Source organism: Zeugodacus cucurbitae, chromosome 5 (genome assembly GCF_028554725.1).
Source record: "Zeugodacus cucurbitae isolate PBARC_wt_2022May chromosome 5, idZeuCucr1.2, whole genome shotgun sequence".
In the NCBI taxonomy this organism is placed as follows: domain Eukaryota; kingdom Metazoa; phylum Arthropoda; class Insecta; order Diptera; family Tephritidae; genus Zeugodacus; species Zeugodacus cucurbitae.
The window spans coordinates 2,284,740-2,301,156 of record NC_071670.1 but is presented as its reverse complement, the minus strand read 5'-3'; the positions used below and the strand labels follow the sequence as shown (position 1 = coordinate 2,301,156).

Sequence of the window (16,417 nt, the reverse complement as noted above, 5' to 3'; positions counted from 1 at the left end):
AACACTAAGGATGTGTTGTGTATCTGTGTGTGTATTATTGAAACAGCAGGCGGAGTTGCCAAGCTGAAGTATGGCAAACGAGGTGTGTAAAAGACAAAAGACAAGCGACACATGCATGTAGACTGAAACACTAGTGCAATTTATATTGTACACGCATATTATTGGTTGCAACAAGGAAGCAGTGTTTCTAATCAGGCAATAAGAAACAAGTCCTGACACATTTGAGTGTAGAAAATTGAAGTTAGTAAGCATTTAACTGCAGACCAGTGCGCTTAGTTGGCGCTTAAATGGCTTATAATGGACACTTATATGCAAAATTGCACAAAATTAAAATAACCACGTCTGTATAGCAGACAATATTGCGCAAATAATTCATTTCACATGAATATTTCGCCCTGAAAAGCGTAAGAGTACACGCTTGCTTTGCACTCGTTCCGTTGAAATGACATACATTTCCTGCAACTTATCTCGTAAGCGACGTAATTTGATAGTGCTATCTGTGAAACGACACATTTGCGGCAGCGCACACACACACACACTTTCTTGCGTTTTTGCAGGCGCAGCACGATGTGCCATGTCGTATACGTAACTTTCCACTAATTAAGCAATTTCAACACAACAACAACAACAAATCGCGTTGTGGCATACTTTTTATTAATTAACCATAAATATTGTGCAACAACAATATGATTGGCACAACAATAACACTGCGCTGCGCTTGGCTTATTAAAATGTGAAATCAAGTATCACGATGTGCGCCATGGCGTATACGCAACATTCACAGCAAATATGTGGTTGGCATACATTTGATATTATATGCTCGTATAAACCGCAAATGTGTGGTTGTGTAGGTGTCTGATAGAGCGCTGTGCAGCGTTGCGAATGCCAAAAGGCCTCATATATTACGCATAATTACCACAAATGCCCGGCACATATTTGTGTGTGTGTGTATACAGAGACTTGTATGCCATTCAAATTACAAACGCACAAAATTAAAGGCAGCAACTTGCGAAAGCAAAGAAATGATTAATAACGTTTATGTGAGCGCACGATTTTACGGTTAGTTGAAGCTCATTTACTTTTCATATGAGTGTGCCACTTGAGCAAACACTTGTGACTAATGAGGCAAGGAAACCGTGTGTGTGTGTACATGCAACTTATATTACTTTTTTTTTATAAAGTCATGCATTTATGCATGTTTAATGATGATATTGGAGTAGATTATTTAAATTTTTTTATATAAGGTAATTAATGTTGAACTAAATAATTAACACAATATATGAAAACTGAAGTTTTATGAAAAAACTATTAAATAAATAAAATTAAAATTAAAAAAAATATTATAATACAGAAAGTTAGATATTTTTCTAAAGTAATTTAGAATTATTAAAAAGGAATAAATAAATTTTCTTTTTTGATGAAAATAATAAAAATTGTGTTTTCTCATTTTAATACCAAAAATATATATATCATTTACTCATTTACTACAATAAAATATAAAAATATTCATTAAATATTCAAAAAAAATTTAATTTTTTTATGCTAATATGATTAATTTTCTTCAAATTTGTTTATAATTTTAAAAATTTGATATTATAAAAATTAAGAATTTAATTTAATCATATTTAAATTTTTTACTCACAGCGTTTTTAGGGAATTTCCTGCAGAAAATAAATCTTCCGAGAGGCTGGTGATTTTATTCTCATCCAAATAGCTTGAACAAAATATAGAAAAGTATGTAATTAATAGATATAAAACACGAATAAATTCACAGTCACTTTCAAAAATTCTCAAAAATTGGAAAACATGAATTTTTATAAAAAAAAATAAAAATATCAAAAATTGGATACTACTGAAATTTATAAAAAAAATTGTAGTCATGAAGAAAAAAAATTAAAAAATTAAAAAAATAATTAATTAATTAATAAAAAAATTAAAAAATGTATTTAATATTTAAATTATTAAAAAACAAGTATTAAAAATTATAAAAAAAAAATTCAAAGAATTAACTAATGTATTATTATTATTAAATCATATATTTTAACTATGAAAAATTTTACCTCCAAAAAAATATTTTAAATTTTTTTCATTCACAAAATATTTAAAAAAATAACATTTTGTAAAAAAAATATTTAAAAATAGAAAATTTTGTGAAACTTACAGCGTTTTCAATGGTATCTCAGAGAGTCTTCTGAATGCGAATGTTGCGAGATGTTCGATTGAGCAAAATTTTAGCACACTGAAAATAAGAAAAAAAATATTTATGCTTAAATATGAATGCAAAAGTAACAGTTGTTTTAAATAATTTGAAGACTTAAGGTTATAAAAAATTAAAATAAAATGTAAAAAGTAGAATCTATCTCTACTATATAATTAATTTTATACAATATTTTTTCTTCAAATCCGAAAAATCTACTCAAATCCACTGGCATTTTATTTTTCATTTTCTCCAAAAATGTGTCTCTATCACACCCTCTTATGCAAAGCACATTTATAAATTACCATATATGCCAGTGTATGTGTGTGTATATAAAGTTAAAATATTTTTCCACACGTCTGCCTTGTTGGTATAGTTTTGAGGTTTGTGTGCTCGGAATTTACAATCAAACTAATTTTGATTTCAAATTCACATTTTCGGGGAGGGGCGGGACACGATAAATGATATGCGCAGTAAGTTGTTGTTAGGAGGAGGGTATCAAAAAGTTAATTAGAAATATCTAAAAGTGCATAGAAAAACTTAATTCGGTGTTACAGTCACTAGCAAATGTTTTCATATAATTAAAATATACATATATGAATTTAAAACAAAATAAATAAATAAAGAAAATAAATAAATAAATAAAATATTAGAAAAAATATTTAAAAAAGAATATTTAAAAAAATTTATAACAAAAAACTTTCTAAAAAATTTAAAATAATATGTATCAAAAAAGTTAAAAAAAAATTATTTTATAAAAAAATAAAACAAAATATTTTATAAAAAAATTTAAAAAAAACTAACTAATTTCGAAGCAAAAAAATTAAAAATTAATTAATTAATGTCAGAAATTAATTATATTAACAATTTGAATTTTTAGTCAGTGGAGAAAAAACATTTAAAAATATTTAAGAAAATGTTAGAAAAATTAAAAAAAAAATAATAACAAAAAACTTTACAAAAAATGTAAAATAATATGTATAAAAAATAAAAATAAAAAGAATTATTTTATAAAATAAATTATTTTATAAAAAAATTAAACAAAATAATTAATAAAAAAATTAAAAAAAAACTAACTACTTTCGAAGCAAAAAAATTAAAATTAATTAATTAAATTAATTATTAAATTAAATTAAAATTAATTAATTGATTTAATTAATTAAATTTATTTATTTTTATTTAGGGATTCGAAGAAATTAAAAATGTTATATTCTCCAAATATATGATATTTACAGCAATTATCAGCTTTTAAAATCTAACTAAAATAATTATTTTTTCATAACTGTTAATTTTCTACTTCGCAAAACTTATTTTTAATAACTTCTTGCATACTTACAGGCTCTCAACCATCGGCAGCTGTGCAAAAAAGTTTTCGTCAATGTTTGGAAAATTATTTCCGGTCAAATCACTGCAACAGGAAGCATAAATCATTTTTATTTTTTAATACTAATTGAGAAATACAATTCAATATGACATAAACTGTGTTAATTAATTTTTAATGCAATCAAACCAGAATTAATTTCATATTAAACAAAGCGCAAAGCAAAAAAAAATCCATAAAATTATGAACAGCGCATATTTCACATGAACGAGCATTGCCTGGTGACTGCGCAGTGACAGCAATCAAAAGTTGTAAAAGTTATTTAATAAATAAGAATTTAACTTTACTGCGTTAGTAGCTTGTTTTTTATTTTATTTTTTCGTGAGTGGCAATTTTAAACGCGCATAAATCTGTCGCTGACACTCAAGCGCACATTAAAATATATTCACTATCGTCATATACTTACAGCATTGCCAGCTCCGTGGCGGGTAAATTGGCGGGCATTGCCGTTAGTTGCTGGAAACGACATAAAATCTCATCGCCACGACAAAGGCAGCTGAAGTTGGTGTTGTTGAGCCAATCTGCGAATGAAAAGTGTGGAAATACGTGAGAAACGACTAAAGCGGCCATGAGAGTGGCATTTGTAATAATTATAGACTACAACCAAATAAGATTAATGAAAGCAAAGCGCCATCAACAAGCGGCAAACAACAAAGTGACGCTCAATACCAACATAAAATTACAAAAACGAAAAATAAATGACCGAATGAAGTGTGCGACCACTTTGGCCAAGCAATTAAGTGACAAACTAACGCTAAATTGTCACTGTGACGTTGCATGCGGCAAGGCAATTGCGCCAATAACTGTTAAATTAACTGTCACTCATATCACTTGGCAAGTGGCACACATGACACACATGCCACACATAACCTCAAATACTTTTATTTTTAATATGCTTGCAGACACTCAGAGCTACACGCTCCAGCCACTTACAGCACGTCTCCACCGGCACATCGTCATGCCGTCCATATGGTTGCTTACGAAAGAAATGATCCCAAAATTTCGCATCCACATCATTGACGCAATTCCACTCATCCGAGGCATCGTCACAATCCGCCTTCTCGTCACAATTCAGTCGCTGCGGCACGCATTGCGCCGACACATTGCAATGAAAGTAACCCATTGGACATTGGTCCATTAGATCGGGCGCTATAATTGTGTCGGCGAGCTCATTGTTGTTGGGTGGCGCTGCTGCCGCTGTACGGCCAGTGTTCGCTGTCACTGCTGCGGCTATTGTTGTTGTGGTGGTGGTGGTTGTAGGCAGCGCAAGCGGTAGGAATGTTGTGGCTGGTGTGGGCAGCAGGCAAACTGTGGAGGAAAATGTGTTTGATAGTCATTAATATATATTTTTGAAGTGTAAAAGTGAAGTGTTTTCAATGATGAATGGGCATTGTTGCATGGCGTATGTGTAATGTGCGTTAAATTTGACAGCAACAATGTTATATATCTCAGTTTCTCGGTTTAAATTTTAAGTTAGCAAATTTTAATTATCGATATTATGTTATATAAATGTAAGTCCAAATATAGACTTAAACTGTTCCCAAAAAAAAGAATTATGACTCTTAAATAAGTGTACGCATAATTTACACATTTAATTTAATCATATCAGCAAATATTGCAGCAAAAAAACTGATCCCACTCAAACTGTTCCCATTCTAAATCTGCAATTATCGTTTTATTTTCATAAATGGAACAATTTTACCGCATACATGCTTTATATATCTTTTGTCAATGGACAAATAAACTGTTCTCCCCTTAACGTTTCTGTATTAATAAGAAAATTGGTGTTAAAATCAAATTGTGCTCATACTATACATTATTGTACGTATACTTCACGTTATTACTACAGCTTTACTGCTTTATATCGCTGTTTCTGGCAACTTATTTGCCTTATAAACTGTTCTCACTTTGTAAATTAATTAGTAATAGTGTCAAGGCCGATTGCTTTAACAGAAATAGTAGTCTCTTGAATATAAAATTAAACAATTAACAAAATAACAGCCAAAGAAGTATTAGACCACATATAAATCTACAAGCCCCAGCTATGGCAATCGGCCAAATTATAACAGGGAAGGTTTTCCGATTTTCGCACAAAAAGTTAGCTGCTAAAAAAACTGGCAACTTCTCACTATCAATTACAATCACACACACACTTTCTACAACAATACACATTCAATAACTTCGTCTCGGCGAGTAAACAGTATTGACAAATGTCGGCGCCCCCATGTCAAGTGACCACGCAACCACATGGAAGTGTCGCATTCATCACACGTATGGCAACCAGCCAACTGCAAGTACCAGACGATAGTGCGCCGCAAAGCGCTACGAACTCAGACACTCGCCCACTACGGAGGAGCTTGAACAATTGAATTTCTCGGAAGCAGCTTTTAATATATCAAGACTTATTGCTGTTGTAATGTCTATTGCAGTGTGACTGTCCGACTTGATACACAATAGTTTGCTGCACTTTCACCCGCCGAACGATACATTGCGAGTGCAATGACGTGGCGTCGCACTTGGAAAATGCTTTGTTGCCACAAGATAGTGGACACTGGCTGCTTGGCTGCGAACGTCTATTCTTGTAGTTCACTGTCACTATTTGCGATTATTTGCATTTACCGCAACTTAGTACGCCCGTTCGCTCTTCACCACATTGCTGGGGATGGATGGAAGCGCTCGTGCGCTGCATGTTAACGACACGTGTAACGCCATTTCGGTTGACTTTTATTGCTCGCATTGGGGACCTAGATGCGGACTGCAATGTTTGCTTTTTTGTTTGCTTCTGCTAATGCGTTTCTTCAACGATTCTTGGGTTTAGTTGCTGTCTTCTTGATAACAAGCTGCATATATCCTATTTCTTAAAGCGCTATTGCATTTTATTATGTTTATATATTTTCCAAGGCGCTTGATGGCTTTAATCCCGAAAAATAAAATGTTTTGGAGTTTAAATTTCGGTATTTTGATTCCGGGGTTTCACTCTGAGAGGCAAAGTGTTAGTTTCACGTTAACAGTGCTTTCGTTTCAGGTCTGTGGATCAAGGTCTATAAAAATATATGAGGAACATTTTCGGACTATTTTAGAATACATACTGCGGTTCAGATTAGCGGAACGTATCACTTTTTCCATCATCATATGGAAGAAGCCGCACGAGAGGGTTCTACATAACCGTAAGAGTTTCGCAGGAATATCAAATGTATCAGTCAGCAACAGGAAAAGCAGCTCCTGTCAGTGATAAACTGGCTTTGAAGTGGACAAAATGCTGTTGGGTGCCGATCTGATTGTCGTGCGTCTTTTCCAGAATGATGATCGGTCCGATGAAGTTTTCCAACACCTTCTGAAGATCAAAGCAGAGATTTTAAGTCCAATAATGAATTGATGTTCTAGGGTTCCCACATTTTTGAAGATCCAAACAGAGCTTATGGGTCCGATGAAGTTTTCTAACACCTTCTGAAGATCTTAGTCGACATTGTTCTATAATGAAATTACCATTATTTAAGGATCCCAAATTTGTCAAGATCTAAGGCAAGCTTATCGGTCCGATAAATATTTCCAACAGCTTCTGAATATATAGGCCGACATTGTTTGATGATGAAGTGATGTTCTAAGGATCCCAAATTTCTGAAGATCAAAAAATTCTGAAGATCCAAACCGAGCTTATGGGTTCTTGATAGATATTAAGAACTTTCGAATACCATTACTCTATATTCTGTATTTCCCACACTGACTACTCCATTTGCCACACAGCGACAACACTCCAAATCGTCTGCAGCCGCCTGCAGTCGCCAGTCTTCGGCTTTTATCGCTTGCTGCTTTATTGCTGCAGCACTCACCGCTTCGAATAATCATGAAATATGTGCAATTTTTATTTTCGCTTGTTTCGTGTTGTTGTCGCCATTTCTTTCGCACTGCTCCCTTAACACTTTACTTCGCACATTTGCCACACTGTAAGACCACGCAGACATTTACTTCGCCAATTTCTACTTTCTTGTCTTATTTTATAGCGACATAACCTCAAACGGCTACGTTTTTATTGTTATCTGCACTTTATTTACTTTTCCTGCATCGTTAGCATTCCACGCCACTGTGTTGTTGTTATTTTTGTTGCGGCTGATATATATTTTTCTGCATTTCGTTTGTTGTTTTTGTTGGTTCTTTTGCTATTTCTGTGCGTGTTGCTTGCGAGTTTTTGCGCTCACTTGTGTTGTTGTTGTTGTATGCTTTATTTTCCTCTTATTTCGCACCTTCTCGACACCCCTATGTCTTGCTGCGCCCATAAATGACCAAGGTCACGGTATTTGGTCGTCGCATTTCCATTTACCCATTCTCCTCTTGCCATTCCTCCGCTTTATTTATCCATTAAAATTGGCTGCCTTAATAATATGCCCGACAATGCGTATACAATACGAGTACAATTATGTCAACAAAAAAAAAATAGCAACAATAACAAGAACACAGCGGAATTGGCATAAACTTGTACGGCAATAAATGCCGTTGCAGGTGAGCTCGTAAATGTATCGAAGATTTTTATGACTTTACTCGACAGATTGCCTGCCTGCCTGCCTGCCTGTGAATGAACAGTGTTGGAAAGCGGCATAAATTTCCATCGCCATGCGCCCATTGAGTAAATACAATAGATCTGCGTTTATTTATAACCGTAAACGGAAATTATAGAAATATACAGACAGGCCTAATTGAATAATATCCTCCATAATAAAATCAGACATCGATGACGAAGAATAATATATTTCTTTCGCTCAGCTTTGATAAATAAACAAGTTGACAGTGAAACCTGGTGGAGCAAAATCGAAAATTCACGCCTTTGTTCAAATTATATATCACAACCAATATTTCAATCGATTTCTTGTCTTCTGACACCAATGCATAGCATACTAAGCTTTATTAAATAGGAGATCTTAAATTGCGACGGTACCATGAATCGAAAACAATGTAATAATCATAGATCTGATTCGATATATATGAAACCAAACCGACACACATGACAATTCTTATTCACTAAATGAAACCAATACTTTTGAGTTATGACGTTTTTAAACTTAAAAACTCTCCATAGCTTCTACTAAAACTATTCCTAATAGAACATGTCTAATGGTGCTCTAGACCCTTCGTTCTTAAGTCTTCAGAATGCTTAAAATATCATCCTTAAGCAAGATACTTTGACTAACGGTCTCTGTTCCCACGACAATTGGCTGCATGCAACCGTAATGGCTCTGAATAGACATAGGTTTATTGATAATCAGAGTCTAAGTGACTCAATGCTTATGTTTCTAAAGGCTTTGCGTTTGAACAAAGCGCGAGATCTGATGTTAAGTTGTAAATTTGCCACACTGCTCTGAATTATAGATTTCAAGACTGCTTGAGTCTGAGCTAATGATCAGTAACGGAAGCTATAGAGTCACTTAAATGGTTGGAAGCAGGACTCCCTGGTCTACGTGGCTTGAATGGAAATGTACTTAAAAACACGAGTAGGAGTGTTAACAGGTAGGCATGCCAGTAGACTGGGGGCACCATACAATGACTATTGCGAAAGCAGCCAAGAAGTAGAAAAGGAGGAGACTGTAGAACATCTTCTATGTGGATGCAAAGCCTTGTACAGGAAAAGAAAAACAACGATCGGACATGATTTTATTGCCGATGTCTTCGAGGTTGCATTTACAAAACTTGTTGAATTGAACCAGTTTATCAAGACTTGTGTGAGGGGATTATAGTCCCGGTGGAGTCATAATGGGCCTCCTAAAGGGCTAAGTGCGACGTGAGACATCCACTTTACCTACCTACCTAGTACTTCAGCACAATTGTAAATACGAGTCTATCGCTGCAACAAAAGAATGTATTTATCAAAAATTTTATAGGAAATAGCATACACCCCTCTTTAAAATATTTAAATTTCGGATGCGCTAAGTGACAGGGGCTAATTGTAATATAGAAATACCTTAATTATACCCCTATTTACACAAACGTTGATTCAAAGGACTTAGCGGTATATCTCTCTACTCTCTCTCTACTTGGAAATGAATTCTTGGTATAAACTTGGAGCATGACAACCCTGTGTGAAAGGTCATATTAATACGAGTATCAAAATTATTGGCGCTCAAAAGTATGCTAAATATCTTATATACAAAAAGTTGGAAACTGGTTTTATTCAATCACTCAAATCAATCACTTTCAAACTGTATTAAGTAAACATGTGACCGGAAATCAATTGAAGGCATTGCGTAATTAATTAATCACTTTTAGCTATTTACAAATATTTAAACAAAAAAGAAATTGTGAAATTGCATAAAATTGTGTGCGGCAATAAATAAATGAATCAATGTCAATATACAAGTTGCGAATAGCACATTTCAACGCTTCAGAAACTCAAATTATGTGCCACTGTCACACAAACCCCCCGCACTGCACACAGCCTCAAGCGAACGCCCACGGCCGACAATCACAATGCAAAAACAAAAATAAACTTGCAACACGTTTTTTGAGCTGTAAATAATTTGTTGTTTTCCTTAATGTTGTTTTTGTATTTTTTTTTGTTTTTCATCGTTAATAACACTGATAAACAAATATATTCATGTTGCTGTAGTCAATAGTACAACAATTGCTGGCGAAGTGTTGACAGCTGCTGTCAGCGGTGGCGGCATTTGGCTGACACGGCGCGCACACACAGGGTCATTAAGCATTAAAGCACCGCCGAAAGAGCAAAACAGATAAAAACAAAATATGCGAAAATGATTTGCCACATTTCATTTATGTGGTTTCTTCTTATCGGCAGGCAATAAAATATGTATATTTTTAGTTAATTATTAAAAAATAAAAGTGATTTATAATTTATATGAAAAAAATATTTTTTTTTGTTTCTGCTATTTTATTTATTTTATTACTTTTATACATTTCGTGCGTTTCTTCATTACTCCAGCTGCTGGCGACCAGCGTTCTGTAGCCTCATTAAATTTAAATTAATCGATTTTTCGTTGCGCAATGTAATGCGAAAATATGCGAATTATTCGCAGTCCATAAATTTCGTATTGGATTTTCGTAGGTTTACATGACGGTCATTACAAGAAGAAACTCAAAAAAAAAAATGTGGATAATAAATATGAAATGTATTGGAAAGGAAATGAAGTCATAAATTACATATTTCCGTTTCTTTTTTGCTTTAAAGATTCTGATAACAGATGTCAATAAAAAAAAAAAACATTTAAAAAAATAATTTATCAAATCATATATTGATAAAAAATCTAAATAAAAAATCATATAAAAAAATCAATTAATCATAAATTTAACTACCTTCCATAAAACTCGTTACATCAGTGAATATTTCGACACAAGACCGACACGAAATAAAAATGATCAATTCAGTTTATGTTTATAAAAAAAAATTTAGAGCTGAGAACCAATAAATTTTGAAAATTTCCTCTTTACCACACACTCTCAAGGTTCTAAGTTGAATTGCACTTGAGAAACTTGTTCTTGAACGAAGTTAATCGCTTTCAGATTAGAAGCCTACATGAGAAAATATTAGCCATTGAAAGAACTTTATGCAACCTTCTATATTAAATACAAATACAAATAATAACAAATACTTTGCATCCTAAAGGTATGCTTTAGAAAAAAAGAAGCCGATACCAAATCAATCTTGCCTTGGAATGGATAACAAAACTTCCTTCAACATTTTATACTAAGAAGGAATGCCAAATTCGTAGTTAAACAACTTTTCTTAAACCCTCAAATAAAGAATACGCTGCAACCTAAAGGTATGCTTTAAAAAATATGTGCATATACGAAATCAATCTGCCTCGGAATGGATGAGTAACCTTCCGCTTACATATTATACTAAGAAATATAGCCAAAATCGAAGTTAAGCTTAAGAAAAGTTAAACTTTTGTCGGAATGAAGAAATTGTAAAGAAATGACGTTTTAGCGCCTAAAAGTATGCAAGGTAACTAGAATTTTATAACAAAACAAGAAATTTATATCACAAATTCAGCAAAAGAACAAGTTTAACGTCGACGGCCTAGCTAAAACATTTCTTTAATAGTCTTAAAACGTATAACTGATTCAAACAAAAGCTGACAAAAGAGAACGAGAGCTGCAATATTACTACCAATGGCCTCAAAGTGCCTGCCTACTGTCTTTGCCAAAACCAGCTGAGCCCAGCGCCAAATGTAAACTTAAATTTTCGATTTTTGAACAGCAGACAATGTCATTTACCTGCGGCCTGTCAACTGTCACCGAAAGTAAACAAACACACGCACGTCCTCACTTACTCATCGACTGACACTCTTCATTAAACTTTTGGCAGAGTGCGGCAAAAACTGTTATGGCTTTATTGAAACTGATCGTTGGATTAAGTTCAACAAATTTAAGACTTGCAGGAAGCCATGAACTTGAAGTAAATAAAATAAATAACGGCAATTTATAGTGTTTATGGTGACAGTGATTTGTACTTATTTTCAATGAAATACACGTAAATTTTGTGGATATACGTATTTCGATGTAAATTAATAGCATTTTTAGTACATTTTCATTGGATTTTATAAAAACACTGAGTATTATGACAGCTGTAATGTTCGAAAAGCAATATGGGTGCGTTTACATGCATACACCCAACCGAAATCACCGAAATGGCACCACTTTTTTAACAAAGTTGAAAAAAGTGGATACGTATGTACAGGTAATGGTATTTTAGCAAGCCTTTATATTATTACAACCGAGTCCTCGAACCCAATACACATATATTCACGTATGAATTTGAGGTAAAATTGCATTGCGATAATGTATGGAAATGATGTGAACCCTCAAAAAAAAATTGGCATAATTTATGCAGACTACTGTGGGAGACTCTACGATATTAAATGTCATGTTAAAAGGGATTAAAATAGAAGCACACAATAAAAACAGAATCCAAAAACGTAATTAAAATGCTAATGGACAAGCCTGAATGAGTATCTTCACACATCCACTCACAGAGAAATTTGTGTATGTTTGCAGGGTGAAACCTTTCCCCCAATGCTTCAAACACAATTTGAGCGCAATTTACTGCTATTCAACATGTTTAATAACATTTTAATTACATTTTTAACAGAGAATTACTTGAAATAAGTATGTAAGTCCACTTTTTTAACTACGACAGACAGACACAAATCACACCAATAAAAGGGCAACTCTGACACAGTTACTTTCAAGTACTTAAAAATTAGCAGTGAAGTCTTATAAAGCACAAATAAAAATGCTTTCATTGGCATTAAACGTAAAAAAGATATAAATATACTAACAAAAGGTCAGTAAATTATGTAAATTCACTTAATTTCACTAAGAGATATTTAAAGTGTCAGAATGTTGTAAGCGATTGCTTGAAAATATATATTCTAAAAGCTTTTAAAATCGTTCAATTGGTTGAGTGAATTAATGTTTTAATTCTGTCAATTTAGATTTTAATTGCGTAAATTAAGATTTTAATTAAATCAATTAATGTTTAGAGTAAAACACTTATAGAATTGTAGATTAATAACTAATACCTTTTTGACAAATATCTTCATCTATCTTCATCTTAACTATCTTGATCTCAAAATTTTGAGAAAACGCGAAAAATTCGAAACCGAACTTGAACAGTACCTTCAATACAAATTACAACAATATACTCAATTTTTCGAAAATTTGTATAAAGCTGACAGTGTTGGAAAGTTTATCGCGTATAGATTTTAAAACTTTAAATTTAGATATGTCCCTTCTTTCAAGAAAGTGGCCAAAAATGTAAGAATGTGGAAATTAAAGAAATTCAATCTCAGCGCTATATTGCCCGTAACTCTGTAAAAATTATGGATACGGAACTTGTAATTTATGTAAATGATAGCTAAGAGCATCCACTATAGATATAAACTAAGTTTCAATTTGAATCGATTTTTGGAAAAATTTTCATAGTTTTACGAAATTTTTTTCATTGCACTGACATGACCTCTAGCTTGGCCTCACTAGAACTCATGTAAACCGGAAAAAAGTTGTACCTCACGTGGTCCCTCACTTAACTTTAAACATAGTTTCAAGTCACCGTTAAATATAAAAAAAAATAACCTAACAAAATGTAAGCAAACCTGACCTCATATTACCCTTCGATATGTAAACACACCTACCCCACATGTTACTTTTAAAAACCTAAAACAAAACTTGCGCTCACGTGACCCCTAATATGTCAACAAACCGACTTTGCGTGGCCCTTACAAAATTTAACCTGCCCCAAGTGTCTTCTCAAAAATTAAAAAAAAAAATTGAAGGCATGTGACGTCTCTAAATGTAAACAAACCCCGACCAAAGGTCAATGACCTCATCACAAAAGGTAAACAAACCCCAGCCAAAGGTCAATGACCTCATCCCAAAAGGTAAACAAACCCTGGCCAAAGGTCAATGACCTCAGCCAAAAGGTAAACAAACCTCGGCCAAAGGACAATGACCTCGACCAAAAGGTAAACAAACCCCACCCAAAGGTCAATGACATCACGTGATCCCCAAAATGTAAACAAGCCTGACATCACGTGATCCCCCAAAAATGTATACAAACCTGACATCACGTGATCCCCCAAAAGGTAAACAAACCTGACATCACGTGATCTTCTAAATGTAAACAAACCTGAGGTCATTGACCTTTGGCCGCGGTTTGTTTACATTTTGGCTGAGGTCATTGACCTTTAGAGGGGTTTGTTTACATTTTGGGATGAGGTCATTGACCTTTAGAGGGGTTTGTTTACATTTTGGGATGAGGTCATTGACCTTTGGAGGGGTTTGTTTACATTTTGGGATGAGGTCATTGACCTTTAGAGGGGTTTGTTTACATTTTGGGGTGAGGTCATTGACCTTTAGAGGGGTTTGTTTACATTTTGGGATGAGGTCATTGACCTTTGGAGGGGTTTGCTTACATTTTGGGGTGAGGTCATTGACCTATGGCATGGGTTCGTTTACATTTTGAGCGGTCACGTGACTTTAGAATCAAGTGAGCCTCAATTTATTTAATTTTTTAAATGCCCTGTGAGGTTAGGAGTGACGTAAGTGGGCTCACGATAAAGCACGCTTGGTTTTTATTTTAAGGTTAAGTGTAATCTTATAAATTTTTATTCAGGACAAGATGGATCTTGTTTGTGGTCACGTGAGTGCAGGTTTGTTTACATTTTGAAGTGTCACTTGAGTTCAGCTCTATTTGGATTTGGGGTCGAAAATTTTCAAAAAATTCCTTAAAATTAAAATATAGTCTATATCTAAAGAAAAACTCTCAGCTATTATTTGCACAGATTACAAGCCCATTAGCTTTAAATTTTTACGGAGTTACGAGCAATAAAGTGCTGAGATTGAATTGCTTTATTTTTCATACTCTTGCATTTTTGACAAATTTCTTGAATAAATACAGTTGCTTAAATTTAAAGTTTTCAAAACGACAAGCGATAAGCTTTCCCACACAGAAAGTTTCATAAAAATATTCGAAAAATTTAGAATATTATTGTAATTTATGTGGAAGTTGCCGGTTAAGTTTGGTTTAGATTTTTTTGGGTTTTCTCAAAATTTTGATTTCAGTGTTAACATTTTTCAGGAGGTCAACTGTGATTAAATTAGGAGTCACGCGAGCTGAAATTCGCGAAAAATGTGATATCAAGTTAATTGTTTACATTTAGCAGGAAGTCAAGTATGTTTTTAATTGATGTCTGCCGCGGTAGTTTCTATTTTCAAGGGAGGTTAAGCTCTAGCTCCAACATAGTGATTTTCAACCTTTCAATTGACTTTGTGCCGAATGACAATAATATTCTCAATTTTTCACATATTTTTAAGAAACTTTCAGTGTTGGAAAGCTCATCGCTTGTAGTTTTGAAGAAATTAAATTTAAGCAACTATCTCCGTACAAGAAATGTGTAAAAATTGTAAGAATATGGAAATTGAAGAAATTCAGTCTCAGTGCTTAATTGCCTGTAACTCTGGAAATATTAAAGCTAGAGGAGTTGTAATTTGTGCGAATGATAACTGAGAGCATTTAATATTGAAAACTACTAAATTTTAATTTTAAAGAAATTTTTGATAAATTTTCAAAATTTTATGATGTTTCAGGAAATTACTAAGATTTTATTTTTTTTTGTAATTTTCTTCATTACTGGTAAATAGCATTCTTGGTAAATAGAGTAAAAATTGAATATGACTTACCAATAGCCAACGTCACATACACGAATCGTGTGCTATGCTTCCTCACAGAAATCATTGCGAAGGTCATTCGTTAAACTATTTCAGTTGCGTTTGCTTAGTGTGCAGAATACCTGAAATCCAAACTCAGATACTGCAACACATTTCTTTTAAGTATTGACCACGTAATTTTGGGTTTTTAACTCACTGAAAGTAGAGAATAGAAACACTCTTATTTATTAAATAAAAATTAAAAAAATTAAATTTTGTTTTAATTAAAAAAAAAATTAAATTTTTTTTAATTAAAAAAATATTTCTTTTAATTTTTTTAATTAAAATTTTTTTAATAAAAACATAAGTTCTTTACTTTTATTTTTTTCTTAATTTTCTTTTATTTTTTTTCAAATTTGGTGTTTTAGACAATTTTTATATTTTTTTATTTTTGTTTTTGTTTTTCAACTTCCGTTAATAATCATAATATTGTAAACACAACAATATTTGAATTAAAAAATTTCAAATTTCATTTCAAAATTTACTTCAACGATAATAACAATAAAAAAATTCAAGGTCAATTATCTTTGAAATTCGAAATTATTAATTATTTCATTACTTTTACCAAACTATAAAAATATATTTATTAGAATAGCTGAAAATAGATAAAATAATTTTCTTAC

At 32.8% G+C, this 16,417-nt stretch overlaps 1 protein-coding gene across 2 annotated transcripts in view; it reads right to left on the bottom strand.

Annotated features, from left to right (window-relative positions):
* LOC105208727 (relaxin receptor 2) overlaps positions 1–16,417 on the bottom strand; it is a 63,547-nt gene that overhangs the window by 24,944 nt on the left and 22,186 nt on the right. For both annotated transcript variants that reach the window (XM_029037956.2, XM_011178726.3), the window contains exons 2-7: positions 15,768–15,950; positions 4,512–4,886; positions 3,985–4,099; positions 3,534–3,605; positions 2,162–2,239; positions 1,643–1,714 (exon numbers count right to left, since the gene is read on the bottom strand). In XM_029037956.2, coding sequence (XP_028893789.1) covers positions 1,643–1,714; positions 2,162–2,239; positions 3,534–3,605; positions 3,985–4,099; positions 4,512–4,886; positions 15,768–15,834 — 779 coding nt within the window. In that variant the 5' untranslated portion in view covers positions 15,835–15,950. The remainder of the gene's footprint in view (positions 1–1,642; positions 1,715–2,161; positions 2,240–3,533; positions 3,606–3,984; positions 4,100–4,511; positions 4,887–15,767; positions 15,951–16,417) is intronic.